The following is a 17,030-nucleotide window of genomic DNA, read 5'->3' as shown; positions in this document are numbered from 1 at the left end:
GGTTTATTTTTTTCTGTCTAAACAAAAGTCACATCTAATAAAATATTTTGAAATTTTCACCTGAGAGTGTTGTCGTGTAAAAAGGCCCTTACTGATGATCTCTGGCCTGAGCTCCACCCTCTTTATTCTTGTCCACTTTTGTCAACATTGATTCCAATTAGTACAAATGTATTAACATAATGGCCTATAAATCTGCTACTGTACATAACATAATTGTTCACTTTCAAACTCGGGCACATGTGAGCTACTATACTACTCAGCAGCTTTAATCAAAGTATTTTGTTTTACTTTATAGACTACTAACGACCACAATATATTTGTGATGGGAGAACAATGGGACTATGTTAAAATTTGAGATGTCTTCTTACAGTGCAAGAACTTACTAGTGTGGTGCTGTAGCCCTCTTGAGGGCGATGTAAAAAAACATGGAGTTCTCAAACACTGAAGGCTACACACTTTGCTTCACTTGATAAAGTATAATACACAAATGTTACCATGTATTCAAACCATGTGAAAACCAAGGAGGTGCAAAGACGCACCACAGTACTGGGACCACTGGGATGCTGATCGGTGCAGCGTTGCTATGCTTCGTGAACGAATCATTAAGCTCCTCTACAGTGACTGGGTAGCTGTCACGTGACACAAAAACGATAAATCGATCGGGATGAATCACCAGTCGTGAACTAACCATGTAATGTAATGTAATAAATGTAATAAATGACATGTAATGTAATGTAATAACCACTGTGCTTACTGCTCATCCCACAGCCCTGCAGCTGAGCCTCTACAGCTGTCACATGACAAATTAACGACAGACTGAAACTTGAGGACGCATAGTTGAGTCTCAAACTAATCATTTCAGTTTCCTGTCCTGTGACGAGGGAACGTACTTCGTGAAAATGAACCAATCACTCATTGAGACTACTCATTACTCCCAGTCATATAAAAAATTACTTCAAATTGAACAACCCGTTCACGAACGACACACCACTATAATTAACACTCCAGCTGGCAAGAAAAGAAGACAGGACACTTCAGACTGAGTGGAGCTTGGAAAAGTTTATTGACATCAAACCAGAGCAATGCCAGCTATATGCACATGACCAATGTTATCAGTTTTTAAAACATCTATTTAAAATGTTTCACATAAAAAAGACATCTATCTACAGTACAGTAAAAAAATTCAAAGTATAAAAATATATTACAAATCTCAAGTATTTACAAACACAGCTTCTGTTTAACATGTGTCTGTCTACAGTTACACTTCTGTCAGTTAGTTTCCAGTCTAGTTGCTTTACCTAAAACAAGCAACATCTCTCCCTACATGCCCTCTGTAAACTCAGCACCTAATGCAGATAATACTGGTGGCCTCAAACAGCCATGACAAATAAGTCACTAAACTCCCAGCATCCTCTGGGAGAAGGGGAGGGGAGAAGAGGGACCTAGAGATGGAGACAAAGAGAAAAGGAGACAACGTCCCCTGGAGGTTGGATCAGCATCAAGTTCCCCTGGAAGTTGTTAGAAGAACATCCTGTGGGAGAAAAACAGGTTAAGATATTTTATTCATGGGTCATATGTTCTGGAGCTGCCAAAACCAATCAAATTACTGGGACAATATCTTTCAGACTCTATCAGATATTCTACACAGAAGCGCTGGCATGCGCAGAATCGCAGAAAAGCAGCGCATGCGCAGAAGCCAGAAAGTTCGCGCATGTGCAGAAAAAAAAAAAAAAGAAATTAAAATAAAAAAAAATAAAAAAATAAATAAATAAAATTAAAAAAAAGTTTAAAAAAAAGTAAAGAAGTAAAAAAGACAGTGGTGGAAGAAGTGTTCAGATCCTTTACTTAAGTAAAAGTACTAATACCACACTGTGAAATGACTCCACTCCGCTCATTTTAACTACCTAATAAACTTTTAAGTGGTTTAATTTATAAAAATGGGTAATCATTTGCACATATGCTTTTTTTTCTCACTGTCTGACATGAAATCAGACAATCACTTTTCCTGTTTTAGGTCCGTTAGAATTACCAAAATTGTTTCTATTTGCTAAATGCCAGAATAATGAGAGAAGGATTTTTTAAGACTATTTTTTATTACTTTCTTCAAAGTCAAAGTCTTCAAAGTCTTTCAGACTCTATCAGATATTCTACACAGACCTATTAATGTAGACCCATTGGTGGCGGTTCTCAGAATTGTTGATTCAAGTATGACGAAAAGCAATATGGAACATAGTATGATTTCGTTTGTCACTTTACTTGCTCGAAGATTGATACTACCTTATTGGAAACAAGAGACAGCCCCAACTTATTCAAATCTTATGACGGATGTTATGAGACATTTAGAGCTGGAGAAAATCAGATTCTTACTGAAAAATCAGGAGGGAAAGTTCTATAGAATTTGGCAGCCGTTTATTGATCATTTTAACCACAACACATAGTCTGGCAAGTTTTAGAGGTGCTCTTAACCCCCACTAGAAGGAAAGAATTTTTATTTACCCTTTTTTTTTTATTCTAAATTTTTTATTTACTTTGTGTTTTATTTATTTAATTTTACATTTCTGTCTTTGTTTTTACTGAATGTATACATGTCTGGGTATATTGATATATATAAGTACAATCTTGTTTCTTAAAGTAACCCCCTTTATCTGTTTTTTTTTTTCATACTGAGATATATTAGTTAATATAATTTAAACGACACTTATATGTGATTGTGTACGTGTAAATGTGTATCGTGGATGTGTGACTGTTATGTTTTATGTTCAAAATGAGAAAATTAATAAAGAGAGTTGAAAAAAAAAAAAAAAAAGATATTTTATTCATGTTTTTACTCACACACCTGTAGATGTTGGGGTCCAGCAGCACGGCGGTGTCCGTGGGTAGCTTGGACAGATGAACCACCTTGGTCTTTTGCTGCAGTCTGTCTCCCTCATTCACCCACACATCTGGCAGTCTGACACATACATTTACAGAGGAATGGCAAAAATCTATTAACACTGGATCTAGGCCAACATGTGCACTTTGGATCAGACTTTTTTTCACATGTGAAATATTGACGTGTGAACATTTAAAGATACATGTTAACCACGTGGTGTCAAACATGTGGAACACCATTCTGGACCACTGGGTGACTTAGGCCGCGTTCAGACTGCAGGCGAATCTGATTCAAATCAGATTCCAACTCAAATCCGATTTTTAGGGCTGACTGTCCACACTGTTCTTAGCAAGTGTCCAAATCCGATATGGCTCTGTTCAGACTGGGCCACATTATTGACTGATCTGACAGGTTGCTATAGTAACGGCGTCAGATCGTCCGACGTCGTAACGCCGCCTGACGTCATATAATTGCGAAAGCGACAACAACAACAGCAACAAACATGAGGGAGGCAGGTCACCTCAGTATATTGGCCTTATCACTGTCCAGTAGAGGTGCAGAACATCTCAGACGCACCAGGGGAGAAACCGGGCGGATGGACGCCCCCGTCGGGCCCGCATGAGTCGGGCGCGGCTGTGAGACCGGTGAGATGAGTGTTTGGAGCGGTTCAGACTGAGACGCATCTGTCCAAATGCGATCTGAAACTACCTCCCGAATGTGGTTTCGATCCATTTTGCAAAAATCGGATTTCATGTGATTTGTGACTGTTCAGACTTCAAAAAGAGCCATCCAGTTCCAATCTGGATGGGCTAAAAATCAGATTTTGGCTGGCAGTCTGAACGCGGCCTTTGTAGACTGTGAAAAATTGCAGAAAAGTCGATCACTAATTCCTCATTCAAATGAACTGCTCTTCCCATTTGTCTGCTTGGGGTTTCACTGTCCTAACGAGTAGCCGGCCCTATGCCGGAGCACCACGGTTACAGAGCTCACATGCTGCTCGTAGGCTGCTGTTCACAGAGGAGCTGCCGCTGGAAATTGTCTTTGTCAAAAGAAACGACAAGCGAGCACAGAGTTATTGTTTTCTTCTTGGTTGAGATCCTTCATTATTTCCACCGCAGATGAATTTACAGTAATACAGCAGCGAATGTGGGCTGAAAATGTCCACTTCCAAAAGAAAGCAATAAAAACTTTACAGATTAATATTTTTTTCTACTTTTTTCTGCATAAACCTCTTACACAACTTCCGCCCTGCTCAAAACTACACAAACTAAAAATGCATCAAAAATCAATTTTGTTGCTAATCTTTGACATATCCAAGGCTGTGATAAAAACCAGTGCCCCAGCCAAAAATTATTTATTTTGTGGAAAATAACTACATTTTTGTTTGTTTTTTCTTTGAAAAACAGTGACATCATGTAATTAAACTAGCATTTAAAGGGTTAAAATCCTCAATCTTTTAATGTTTGGTAGATTTGAGCAGGGCGGAAGGAAAGAGGTTATGAGGTTAAGAGGTTTATGCAGAAAAAAGTAGAAAAAAATATTAATCTGTTAAGTTTCTATAGCATTTTTTTTAGAGGTGGACATTTTCAGCCCGAAGGGTCTGAAAGGGTAGTAAATTTTAAATCTGACACTAGACTAAAACCTTCTTCTAAAATTCATGTCATGGGCAGTAGAATAGCCTAAACTTTGCCAAAACAAAAGTGAAAAATGACAAATATGGCTGAAAATGTCCATAGTGGTCCCAAAGGGTTAATAATTAAAAGTAAGATAAATAAGTAAACAATAAAAAAAGTAGACTGAATGATTGAATTGAGACTACTGACTACAGAAAACCTATCGATCTACACAAATATTTACATATAATTACAATAATTGCAATCTATAGCGATTTTCACTTTGCAAATTCATCCAATGGTCCAGACTGGACCCCTTGACACCCCCTTATATAAACACATGTAGAATATATTTACATATTCTATTAAAGTCTACGCTGTGGCAGTCCTGCAGTAGATCTGCATATGCAATGCTGCTGTGGTACGATGGCTATGGGAGTTGAATTGATTGAGAAATAAGGGGCCAGTTGGAAAAAGCATCTTAAGTATTCTCCTCAAGTATGACACGTTTTTTCTTAGCTGAGGAACTTAGTTTCGGGTGTTGCACAGAATCTCTGAACAGGTAACTGTTTAGTCAAGGATAGAGTTTAGTAATTACAGCTCTGTTAGAGATTCTATCAGTCCAAGTGAGAATGTTAGTTTATGGTTATCCTTCCTCTAAATTGGCCTGATAAATTGCTTAAATGGCAGAAGAGAAGAAAAGAAAGCCAAATTGGTCGGGGGGAGGAATAAAATCATACTTCGAGAAGAATTCAATAAAAGAAAGAACATACTGAAAAAGTACATTTGATCCAAAAATAACAGCAAAAGGCAAAAAAAAAATTCAATAAATCTAGTTAGGCAGTCCATCCAAGAAATAAAACCAAATCTGACAATTTGTCTGTCCTGGCCAAAAGAAACAACTGATTAGAGGAAGGATTCCAACAAAACTGGTAGGAATAACATTATACCAAAGTTAACTTTAGTTAGAGTTCATCTTGAGGTGAGGCTAACTGTGTGGCTGACATATTGGTAAGAAGCAGCTACTTTTCTGAAGCTGCCCTGAAGGCTTTAAAAGTTTTATTTCAATTTTTAATTTGTGTCCAAGATCCTCTCAGCAGTTGGAACTGACTTATCACCTGATAACTTCATCTAGTCTACAGAAGAGAGTGAGGGGAGCAGAGCAGGAGAAGAGAGTGAAGACAGGAGGAGAGTGATGGAGGAGGAGACTTACATGTCTTCAGGAGTCCAGTGCAACAAGACCTTCACTTTCCCAGAATCCTCTTTCCTCCTGGCTATTACCTGAACGTACACAATACACAGGCATGAAAATAAGACAATGCTCTGCTGCACAAAGCATACTGGCTAGTGTGTGTGTGTGTGTGTGTGTGCACCCACCGTGCTGTGGAAGACCACACTGTGTCCGTTGCCCAGGCTCTCGATGTGTGTTGCCAGGTTGAGGCAGATGGCTCGATGTCGGATGGCGTCCATGGTCTGGGCGTCAAAGAAGTCATGAGGTCGGGCTGGAAATGTTAACAAAATAAATAAATAAATAATTATAATGTGTGTGTTCAGTTGAGGGACCGAATAAATATTATGTCTTTCACTTAAGTTTAAATATGAATATGTATTGAAGGAAATTGTATTTCATAACCTATCTGAGTAGATCTTAATCAAAGACGATATATTTTTTATGATCAGAAACGGTTATTGGGTGCGTTTCCACTATAGTCGAATACCCGTAATGAGGCGGCTCTCACTCGCCGAAACACCCTTAAGTTGAATGCGAGATGCGGTCGTTTTTTATCTCTGTCGAAGAGCGGGGCTGTTTTTCTCCCCCCAAAAAAGCCTGGTTGCTGATTGGACAGAACACTAAGCGGGATGTGGCGTAGTACTCGACGCCGCAACAACACGCGCCATTTCTAAAAGCCGGCGAAGAAGCAAGCTACAAGAAACATAAGTCCCTTTCATAGTTTGGTCCCGCTATATTGCCGGAATGATCTGTGCCGGCTTTTCGCCACTTTTCATAGTGATCCCTTCAGAGTGCAGTCCGGCGTAGCGGAAAAAGATGCACAGTAAGCGATGCCCGTTTGTATATGATCAGCAACGATAACTTTGTATAGAGTTAGCGACCGTGGGCGCAGCTGTTGCGCATGCTGTTGCGCATGCTGTTTCAGCAAGCTATGCTCCTTCTATTTCTGCGTCTCCTTCCTTATTGTTTATGTTTGGCGCGTCTCCCGTGTTAAATCCATTGCGTATGTGACATCACAGTCGAAACTGTCACTAAGCAATTACGCTACAATCAAAAACCATAAGTTTTTCTGTAATGGAGACACTGCCAGTGAGCGGCCAGTTGAGAGGGCGTGGCCCGAGGCTTTCCCAGCGGACACTTTTTACTCTAAGGGAAACGCAGCTATTAATAGAAGCCTCGTTATGTTGCATGTCATACCCCTTCTTCTCCACCAGTTTCTAGTCTGCCTTTACACCATCTGACACTAAACCCCGAAATCCCCAAAACGCGATTTTTAAATTAAAAAAAAGTAGTTCAAATCGGGCTCGGCCCTACACAACATGACAGCAAGCAGAGAAGAGTTTGTTCTCCAAAAAGGCACGTTCTCGTCAGTAGTTTGGAACTGGTTCGTTTTTGTGGCGTGAGACTTTGAACAAAAAACCACTGTCTGCTGCAAAGTTTCTTTAAAGGCTGTTGCAACTGAAGGCAGCAGTGCGACCAACTTATTTCAGCATTTCAAACTGTGACATGCAGCCGAGTGGGAGAAAGGTTGATGCATGACACCGCAGTAGCCCACAAACCACTTAAAAGGAGAAAACATTAGCAGAAGCGTTTTGGCATTGTATTTGGTGTGACAGGAACAGGCCCAGGGGAAATCTAGAAAAGATGCAATCGTGCTGCATTTTGCAAAGTAACGCTAACAGACACTGATCCACTTCAGTGGTGGAAGGGACACAAACCAAACTTCCCAAGGCTCTATCATCTGGCCAAGAAATACCACTCTGCCCCTGCTGAGGGTGTTCAGTGTGTGTGTGTGTGTGTGTGTGTGTGTGTGTACATGCAACATAGCATGACTCAAGTCAAAGGAAGTAGACAGACACAAAGAAGAATGTTGAAACTAAAGACAGCAAGCATGCACCTCATGTCCTGTACTCGGGAGGGGAATAATTAATCGAAGATCAATTAATTTTTAATTGATCTGTGTATTTAAAAAAAAATTATCAGTAATGTATCAGTACTCATTGAACTGAAATACGGCCAAGCGTTCTGTACTGTGGCCGTAAATGAATAAGCCAATGAGTGTATCAAACCTTGCTAGCATGAATATCGAGTTTAAATAAAATCCAAAGTTTGTTTAAACACACAATACTTAAATATGCAAGATTACTGTGAAAACCAACCTCATGCCTCTTCGGGGGCTAAAACATAAAAATTATACTTGACAGTATCTTTACAGTGTAATCTCCCTTGAGTAAGTTTTACAAATCGACAGGATCAAGTCTCTTTTCGATCTTTTAAAATGAAAGCGTCCGTTATCGAAACAGGCTTTTGCAAAGTACTATTTATTTATCTTTTAATTTGCCCATATAGTTTACAAGCATACTTCTATGATTGTGTTTGGTTGCACTTTAACCCCAGAGCGAAATTCAGGTCAATTTCTTAAACCCAGAAGAGAAAATCAGTTTGATTTTGTTAAGTATATTGTTCATTTTTTTGTCATTTGTAGTTTGATTTTAAGAAATAAAAAAAATAAAAAAAAGTTGGATATAAAAAATTTCATTTTATTTCAAGGCTATATTGCCCAGCCCTAATTTGTATTAGTGATGTGTATGATGCTGTCTGCAACCCAAATAATAGTATTTTAGTTTCGTTCTTCAGCGTCTATGTTTGCTTTCTACAAAACCCATTAGTGCTTACTTATGAGGATATACAGGTGTATGAGGGTGTTTGTGTTGAACATACGGAGGGAGCGTCTGTGTTTGTTCTTGAGTTTCCTCTTCTTGTTGAGGCCGGCCTTGGATGGGGACTCCTCCTTCATTTTTCCCTGATTGGATACTTTGGATGAACTCTGTGAGCTGAAGTGAGTGGGGACGTGACGGGCCAGCCCCCCCTGAGAGGCAAACGTGGCGTTGCAGCCTCCCACCACACACTGAAAGGACACAGATGATTAGTCAGTGAGCTGAGATGGTACAGAGTGAATTCAGGCTCACAGTGGCATATGACTGTCTATGTCAGGGGTGTCAAACTCAAATACACAATGGGCCAAAATGTAAAACTTGAATAAAATTGCGGGCCAAAATTGAACAAATAAACCTTTTAATATATACCAAACATGTTTTGCTTTAACATTAAATATGGAACCAGCAATGCTTATAAACATACAATATATAACTAAATAGAGCAGACATGCAAAATCAAATTTCAAATAAAAAACACATCAATGTCATTAATTTATTAAATAAAAATCTTATGCCTCTTTTCTATTTGCATCCTTCTGATTTAAATATCAAAATAAAGTTTTTCAACAGGTTAATACATTTAAAAATAAAATAACAATAATAAATCTAGTATTAGCGGTAAATGCGCCGTATAATCCCGGCGGGTCAGCTTTTATAGTACAATAATATAATAATTTGGTATTGCCTTGCGAAATTTGGCCCGCGGGCCAGAGTTTGACACCCCTGGTCTATGTAAATGTGATATTACATGTTATTACATATACGCTATTGCACATGGTTACCTTGAATGGCTTGTCTCCGCTGTGGGTAAGCATATGTCTCTGCAGCCAGCTTTGACTGGTGGACGGTGTGTTGTACACCTTGCAGCCCTTCCACAGGCACACAAACACCTGAGGGACACACACATACAAGCACACACTGATAACTAAGTCAACAGAGCAGTTATGGTGGTGAGATTATTTAGCTTACTATAAGACAGCTGGTCTTGGGGAAAAAAAAAAGATTAAAATAATACTTTCTGAATAGTCCTGCTGGGAACATTCTTTTGAAAGCCCCTTTTCAAACTGTGGGAACCTGAATTATTTTGCATTATTAGGCAAAAATTCCATGATATGTCTTAATTTAATAATTCAAATGGTGTGCGCTGTGCTATATTTTTTCCTGGAATATAGAAATGTCATTATCAACTAATTAAATACCTCACATATTAAGGTACTTCATTACATTAATGCAGTTCGGTGTCATGATGCATGCATAAAGTTAAAACATTGGGTGTTAAAAAGCTTCTGAAATTCCCATTTGTTATGAACGCTGCACAGCTGATGCACTGGGGGTGGGCAGGGGAGGACGTCCTGCTCTGCCTCTCTGCAGGGCTGCAGCAACTACTACTTGCATTTCTCTGTGCTAGTCAACAAGGCATTCTGGTCCTCTCCTTTTCAAGTTTTTGGCCTTCTATCCATACTAAACTGGCATTGTTCCCCCACCTCAAAACAAAGCACTCTCCAGTTCGAAACAGAGCATTTGCATAATGATGAATTAAGCCTGTCCTGCACACTTAAACGTCTAAGTAGCTGAACAAGTACAGAAACTATTATCTAACTGAATTGAACGGTTGGATTGTTTGCTGACTAAAATGATGAAAAAGAAGAAAACAGTTTGAGGTTGTCTGATTGTTTAGGTGTTTTAGTGGGAGCAGAAATCTTTAGAAAAAAGCCAGATGTGGACTCAAGTTGCTTTTACATGAAAAAATTGTTTTTAGCCTTAGCCTTCCTAAATAAAACGAAGTACAGAAACACGCCCCTGAGAGCAACACACGCATACAGAAACCTGGCAGTGAATCACTGACCCCTCCTCTCTGTCCGTCCACATGTGTGGCTCTGATGTGTTCAGCCAGGTCAGGGCTGCTGGGAAACAGCAGCTGACAGTGATCCCAGCAGCATGTGTAGCTCAGAGACTTGCTGCCCACCGGTGCCGAGCCACTCCCCGCCACCGCACCGTGACCGTTGAGCATGGCCGGGGTGGAGCGACCGCTGGACGCCGTGCTCTCCATGTCCATCAGGGTGCTGCCGATGCTGCAGAATACACACATGAAAGAGAAAGAAAAACCCATGTTAGACTGGCATTAGTTTTGCATAACCAGAACTCCTTCCCCAGCACCATATCATCACTGGAGAGTGGTCTGGCTTAGGGCTGGGCGATTTGGACCAAAAGTCATATCCCAATATATTTAGGCTGAATATCGATGTACGATATACAGTACAGGCCAAAAGTTTGGACACACACCTTCTCATTCAATGTGTTTTTCTTTATTTTCATGACTATTTACATTGTAGATTCTCACTGAAGGCATCAAAACTATGAATGAACACATATAGAATTATGTACTTAATATAACTGAAAACATGTCTTGTATTTTAGATTCCTCAAAGTAGCCACTGTTTGCTTACTAGAATATAAGACATGTTTTCAGTTATTTCACACTTTTTTGTTAAGTACATAATTCCACATGTGTTCATTCATAGTTTTGATGAATTTACAATGTCAATAGTCATGAAAATAAAGGAAACGCATTAAATGAGAAGGTGTGTCCAAACTTTTGGCCTGTACTGTATATCCCGATATTTTTATCGCAAAGTGAGAGCAAATGTTCAGTCAAAGTCAAAGCCAAATGTGACATGTCACAAGTAGTTTTATTGAAACGGAGTACCTTTTTAAAAAAAATCAAACCTCCATAAAGTACACATTTAAATAAAAAAAACATCTTAACCCATTGAAGCCTGGAAAGCGGATACATCGTTTTGTAGTATTTGTATAAGCTCTCAAATACTTTTTGAATTTAATTTCTATCTGCTACAGAGGCTGAAAAATCTATTATTTAGTAGAAGTGTTGACACTTCTGTTGAATTTCCAGAAAAACTTCAGGTTTTAGGGTCTTATTTTAAAATCGCCCAGAGGTTTTACAGGCGTTTTAGGCCTCAATGGGTTAAATAAAAATAGCCTATAAAATTAAATAGGCCAATCTTTTTCTGAAATAAATACATTCATACAAGAAAAGAATAATGAACATTACAAAAGAACTAAATATGACAAACCCTAGTACGGGCAGAGTTTATATATAAAGAAAGGGAAAAAAATGGAACTATATCGATATATGCGATATGGTCTAATTCCATATCAAATTAAAAAATATATAGATAAAAGCTATCTCCACTGCAAACAGTTGGCTCAATAAGATCCCGACTATCACAGTTATTAAAATATAGTTAACATGGTGACAGCACATCAGCAGTCTCCTGTACAGTATGAGACGGGGAGAAATTGAGTGTATCTGGATGTTACTCTACCATCACTTTCTATCTCAAGGCACTTTTTTGTGTGAACCCCACTATGATAACCATCTGCTCAAATCACTGTCCATCTCTTTGTGGGGGCTGTGCTTACAGGTCCTACTAGAGCAGCTATTCTCAACCTTGGGGTCGGGACCCCAATTGGGGTTGTGAGATGATTTCTGGGGGTCGCCAAATCATTTTGGAAGTCAGCTCTGTCTCCACTGTGTTAAAGTGTTAATGTGTTTTAGTCTTTTTGGTCATTTAATGTCTTTTTTTGGTCATTTTGTTTCTTTTTTTGGCCATTTTGTGTCTTTTTTTGTGTCATTTTGTGTCTTTTTTTGGTCATTTTGTTTCCTTTTTTTGGTCATTTTGTTTCTTTTTTTGGGTGATCTAAACTGTGCGCGTGAGATTGTGTTCAGTGAGCGGGGGTCGCGGACAACATGAATGTTAAATTGGGGGTCGCGACTCAAAAAGGTTGAGAACTACTGTACTAGAGGACCAACACTTCTGCAACACACAAACATTTACTACATAACACACACCAGCTTCTAGCTGCTGGGAACAAAAGTTCTAGTGAGTCAACATTTACAGCTACCACAACAACAGGATTACCAAAAGTTAGCTTGAAGCATTGAGTATCTGAAGCAAGTGTAGTAGAATAAAAGCACCCATGACATTGCTATTTTTCAAAATAAAAGTCCAACAAAGTAACTATATTATAATAGGAAGTTATGGGTGTGTTTTTGTTCATAGAGTAGACCTAACTGTATCTTATTCACCAGTTCCAGTGCCATAAACCAGGGGTTCCCAAACTTAGCAATGCCAAGGACCCCATATAGCATCAGCCTCTGGTGGGTTTTTCTTCTGTCTTCCACTAGAGAGTGGACAGCCCACTGCCTTTGCAGGGAATTGCAAGATGGAGAGAAACAGCTGTGCTGCTTGGTGAAAAGTATGAACAGCGCCAATACTTCCAATATGATTGCACACATAGGAGATATAATAGCATTTGGTCTGTTGACTGCATGAGGAGGAGACAGTCAGATAAAAATAATTCCTTCTGTATTACACAGCCTCTCCATGCAGATTCAGGCTACGTTTACATGATGACAGTCTGAACAGAAGATGCAAAAGTGGCGTCGCGTCTTCACTTTTTATTCCTCGTTTAGACGAGCGTTTCGGGAGGAAATCTGCTGCATACGGTGACGCAAAAGTGTGTGGAATTGGATTGTATGCATGCCAGGCGGCATCACTTAAAGCGATAAGAGCATCTTTGGGCATGTGGAAGTTTTCACACCACGCATTTTCATCAGCTACTCCTTCCACAAAGTTCTCCACCATCCACTAGATCTCCCAGGTCTCGTCCAAAGCCGTCTGGCTCGCCTCCCACCAATTGCTGCATCCAAAATGTGATAGAGGTCATTCCAGATCCCTCTCTGTTCACTAATACTATCTGTACATATCCTGTACATTTGGTGGAAAGACTCCTGTAAGTTTATTAGAGCTGTCAGAGCAGTTTGAAGGTCCAACGCATCGAAATAATCCCACATGTTTGTTTATTTTTCTGTACTGGAGCATGTATGTGACGTAAACACAAACGTGACGTGAGCAGATCTGAGCAGTTTTGCGTCTTGTCAGTGTAGACGGACACGCTACGGAGGAGCGGATTCAACTTTTCCACTTTGGTTTCAGATTTTTTCGTTTTTAAGCCCCAAAAACGCTGTCACCGTCTAAACGAAAGGCACTTCTGATAAAATATTTTGTCGTTTTTAACCCGCAAGCGTCCTTGTGTAAACGGGGCCTCAGATAGGGCAAAATCCAGAACTAAAGCTAAGGGGTTAATAGCTAAACATATGCAGCCCTATGCAGTCATGGAGGATGCAGGATTTCAGCACATAAATGAAGGACTTAAACAATGCGATCACATCCCCTCCTGCTGTCACTTCAGCAACACAGTAATTCCCAAATGTTATTCAGACAAGACAGGAAATTGCTAAATAACTGTCCAGCACACCCCTCTTACTAAAGAGGGATGGACATCCAGGGCTACTGAAGGTTATCTAACTTTGACTACCCACTACATGAATTTGGAGTTGGCGATTTTAAGCTCCGTCTTTATAACAGCCTTACAAGGGAGCATCTCTCTGAAGAACTGACACAAGCAGTGGCAGAATGGAAACTGGAGAGATACATGTAATGCTGTTTTTAAGTCTAGTGCTAATTGAGCATATGCCTCATTTATGTTGATGGCCTTTGTGTAAATGTGGCAATTTTTCGATACGATTTTACAATTTGATGGTGAAGAAGAAGTTTGTTTCTTATGTTCATCATATCTACACTGTAATACATTTCCTATAGTCATTTCATTTTACGTAATATATTTGATAAAATGTATTAAATATAAATGCGTCCTTGATTTTGAGGCAGTTGTTTAAGTAGCTTTAATATAAAAATGTTTGAGATAGAATCTACTTATTTTGATGACATTAAATATAATCTTTATGTGTATGTAACTCTAAATCAAGAGAATTTTGACTGAATCCAACACAATAGAATTAGTCCGTTTTTAATTGACAGGCACTTCCTGTTAAGTTGTTATTAACTCAACTTGTAACGTAGTTAGATTTAATTAATAATATTGCCTGCAATCTGTTGCCTCAATTTTATTGAGTAGTTATTGTTTCTTTTTTTTACAGTGTATTGTTACTATACTTACTATTACCGACCCTATGTTTACATATTTTGGTAAAATCGAAGAATAATAGGTACAACAAGTTTTAGTCTTGCTCTTGACAGTCACAGGCTGCCCGCGATTGGTGCTCATTTTTGCTACATATAGGTTCAGATAGATATTATGTGCCTGACATTATGACAACATTAGGTAAAGGATCCCTACAGAGATAGACCGTTTTGGTAAAGAATAAAATCCTTTTTGTTTAACCAGAAACAGCTAAACTGCGTTTGCCAAATACACCAGACTCCACGAGAAAATCAGAGACAAACAGTAATTTTACCATGTAATTAAACAGACTTACTTGAAAGTCAACCGAAACAAAATAAAACTCACAAACCGTATGGTTAGTGTTTCTATTGTTCCAACAATCACAAACGCTGGCTTGGTAAAAAATCAATTCTTAATTCACCCATGTGTGTGTTTAATTTTATTTCTGTCGACTCTGAATGAACAGTATTTTATGACATGGTAAAATGACTGGTTTTTGTCAATGGAGTCTGGTGTATTTGTCAAGTGTGACTGCAACTGCTGTTTCTAGTCTAGTAAAAAAATTAATTTTACTTAAAAGAAAAAAAGTCTATCTCTGTAGGAATCTCTTTTATTATTTTTTTTGTCAAAATTGTTTTGTTGCCTATATCTTCTCCTCATGACACAGGCCACCTATGGTAAAATCACCTACATCCTCAGTTGATCAGATCATGTGATTTTACCCCTTTAAGATAATTGCCTATGTCAAGTGTGTGACTTAAGCGGATTTATTATGCCCAAGTCAAAATAAAATGTGACTTAGACAATTTTTGAACATGCCTTTGTGAGTTAAGCAAGATAGCAACACAAGATAAGCAACACTTTATTTTGAAGGCGTCTACACAAGAGTGACATGAGCGTATCATAAACATGACATGGGATGTGTCATGAACATTAATGACACTTTGAAGTAACATTAATGCTCATGATACTTGTCATGTCATGTTTCTGACAGGCTTGTGTGACTCTTATGTAGACACCTTCAAAATAAAGTGTTACCATATCTTGCTTAAGTTACAAAGGCATGTTCAAAAAATTGCAAAAAAGCAAGAAAAAGTCATTTATTTCTCTTAAGTTACATAATTTACACAGTGTTATTACTATGCCAATAGCCATTCTTTGTCACATGCTTTTTGAGAGAAATGATCAGGTCGGCTGGGTCAGCGATCTCTTTTAAATCTCTTCTTAAAACATACTTTTATCGGAGAGCCTTTTCTGATTTTACATGAACTTTACCTTCCCTTGATCTGTCTTTTAATTGCACAGAACTATGTCATTCTCTAACATAATTTTTTTCTGTTGTTTCATGTCTGTTTTTAACTTGTCTTTGTAAAGCACTTTGTAACATGCGTTTTGAAAAGTGCTCTATAAATAAAATGTATTATTATTATTATCAATAAATGTCATATGTTACACTTTTGGTGAAGTTTTTTTGCGTTTCCTGCAAAACTTGAAAAAATGAGTTAGGCGATTATTTTAACAGGGTGACGATATTGTGACCTCACACCGCATATTCTTATAGAAATCGGCACAAGGCCTCCTAATACTGCTTACTACTGGAACAGACCTGTCTTCTGAATCCATCCGGCTGAGCGGCTCCACATTGGCCGGGGTCAGCTCCACGCTGGCCGGTCTCTTGGAGCCGTGCTCGGCTTTCTCCGCGGTCTTTGTCCGCTCGGTAGGCAGTGAGGAGGACACGTTCTCCCCCTCTCTTTGTTCTTGTTTCAATACCCGGGAGCCCTCTTGTGCGGAATCAGTGCTACTCGCCAAACTCCCCTGTGCGGGACTTTTCCCCGGTTCAGAGAGTTTACCGCATGATTCCTCTTCATCGTTTTCGGTATTTTCCGTCGGTAACGCTGTTTCCTTCTCGGTGTCTGGGACGGAAGACAGGTTATCTCCGTTCGCCACGATAGCATCACGACTGTTCACATCCATTCCTGCTCTGTGCTCGTTGTTGTCGCCCGGTTCCTGTTTGGGGTCCGGCACGGCCTGTCCCTCCTTGCCGGTTTCAGGTGTTTTACCGGTTCCGTTTTGATCCGATGTCTTCTTCGAATCTCGTTCGGCCCCTTCGTTCGTTATTTGAGCCATTTTCAGCACGAAAAGCTATTCCGTGATGCCCTATTGGAAAAGTTGCCCTCAGGCTGCCCTTTTCTCTCCACTCACACTCTCCGCTCCAAGCGTAAAACAGTGTACAGCAGGGGGTTGCATGACGTCGGAGCTCCGCATGGCCACAGCTCGTCTATTGAGAAGATGTCTCACATATTTACACATGCATCCAGCTATAACTTTGTTTATTAACGCTTTGGAGTTTGGGGCTATTTTGTTGGTTTTTGACTCTTTTTCATTCTGCCTGTATAAGGGTCAATGGCGTGATCTAACGCAGTGTCAGTTGGTGTAACCAGTATTTTTCTTCTCATAAAAATCTGATTATATAGGCCTACAGGGAAATAAATGTGAACTAAAATGAGAAAAATATACAATCCACGTTTACATTGCAACACTATGGTATA

The 17,030-nt window shown here is 39.2% G+C and overlaps 1 protein-coding gene across 2 annotated transcripts; it reads right to left on the bottom strand.

Annotated features, from left to right (window-relative positions):
• Positions 1–1,039: 1,039 nt before the first annotated feature.
• aebp2 (AE binding protein 2) lies at positions 1,040–16,685 on the bottom strand. Of its 2 annotated transcripts, none has more exons than XM_059326305.1 (8): positions 16,088–16,685; positions 10,280–10,505; positions 9,216–9,323; positions 8,438–8,624; positions 5,863–5,987; positions 5,699–5,766; positions 2,833–2,950; positions 1,040–1,531 (listed from the first exon to the last, which is right to left on the bottom strand). In XM_059326305.1, exons 1-8 carry the CDS (start codon positions 16,606–16,608, stop codon positions 1,499–1,501), a joined length of 1,386 nt encoding a protein of 461 aa, XP_059182288.1. In that variant the 5' UTR covers positions 16,609–16,685; the 3' UTR covers positions 1,040–1,498. The 2 variants fall into 2 exon arrangements, with proteins under 2 accessions (XP_059182288.1, XP_059182289.1); XM_059326306.1 differs by having other exon boundaries at positions 2,837–2,950.
• Between the last annotated feature and the right edge of the window lie 345 nt (positions 16,686–17,030).

Source organism: Centropristis striata, chromosome 22, assembly GCF_030273125.1.
Source record: "Centropristis striata isolate RG_2023a ecotype Rhode Island chromosome 22, C.striata_1.0, whole genome shotgun sequence".
In the NCBI taxonomy this organism is placed as follows: Eukaryota; Metazoa; Chordata; class Actinopteri; order Perciformes; family Serranidae; genus Centropristis; species Centropristis striata.
The sequence above is the reverse complement of the archived record's forward strand: the minus strand, read 5'-3'. Positions and strand labels throughout refer to the sequence as shown.

Excerpts from the sequence above, each read along its gene's own strand:
- aebp2 (XM_059326305.1), bottom strand. The coding sequence starts at position 16,608 with ATGGCTCAAATAACGAACGAAGGGGCCGAACGAGATTCGAAGAAGACA. Across the intron at positions 10,506-16,087 it reads CGGATGGATTCAGAAGACAG|CATCGGCAGCACCCTGATGG; the intron begins GTCTGTTCCAGT and ends TGTATTCTGCAG. Across the intron at positions 9,324-10,279 it reads TGGACGGACAGAGAGGAGGG|GTGTTTGTGTGCCTGTGGAA; the intron begins GTCAGTGATTCA and ends TGTGTCCCTCAG.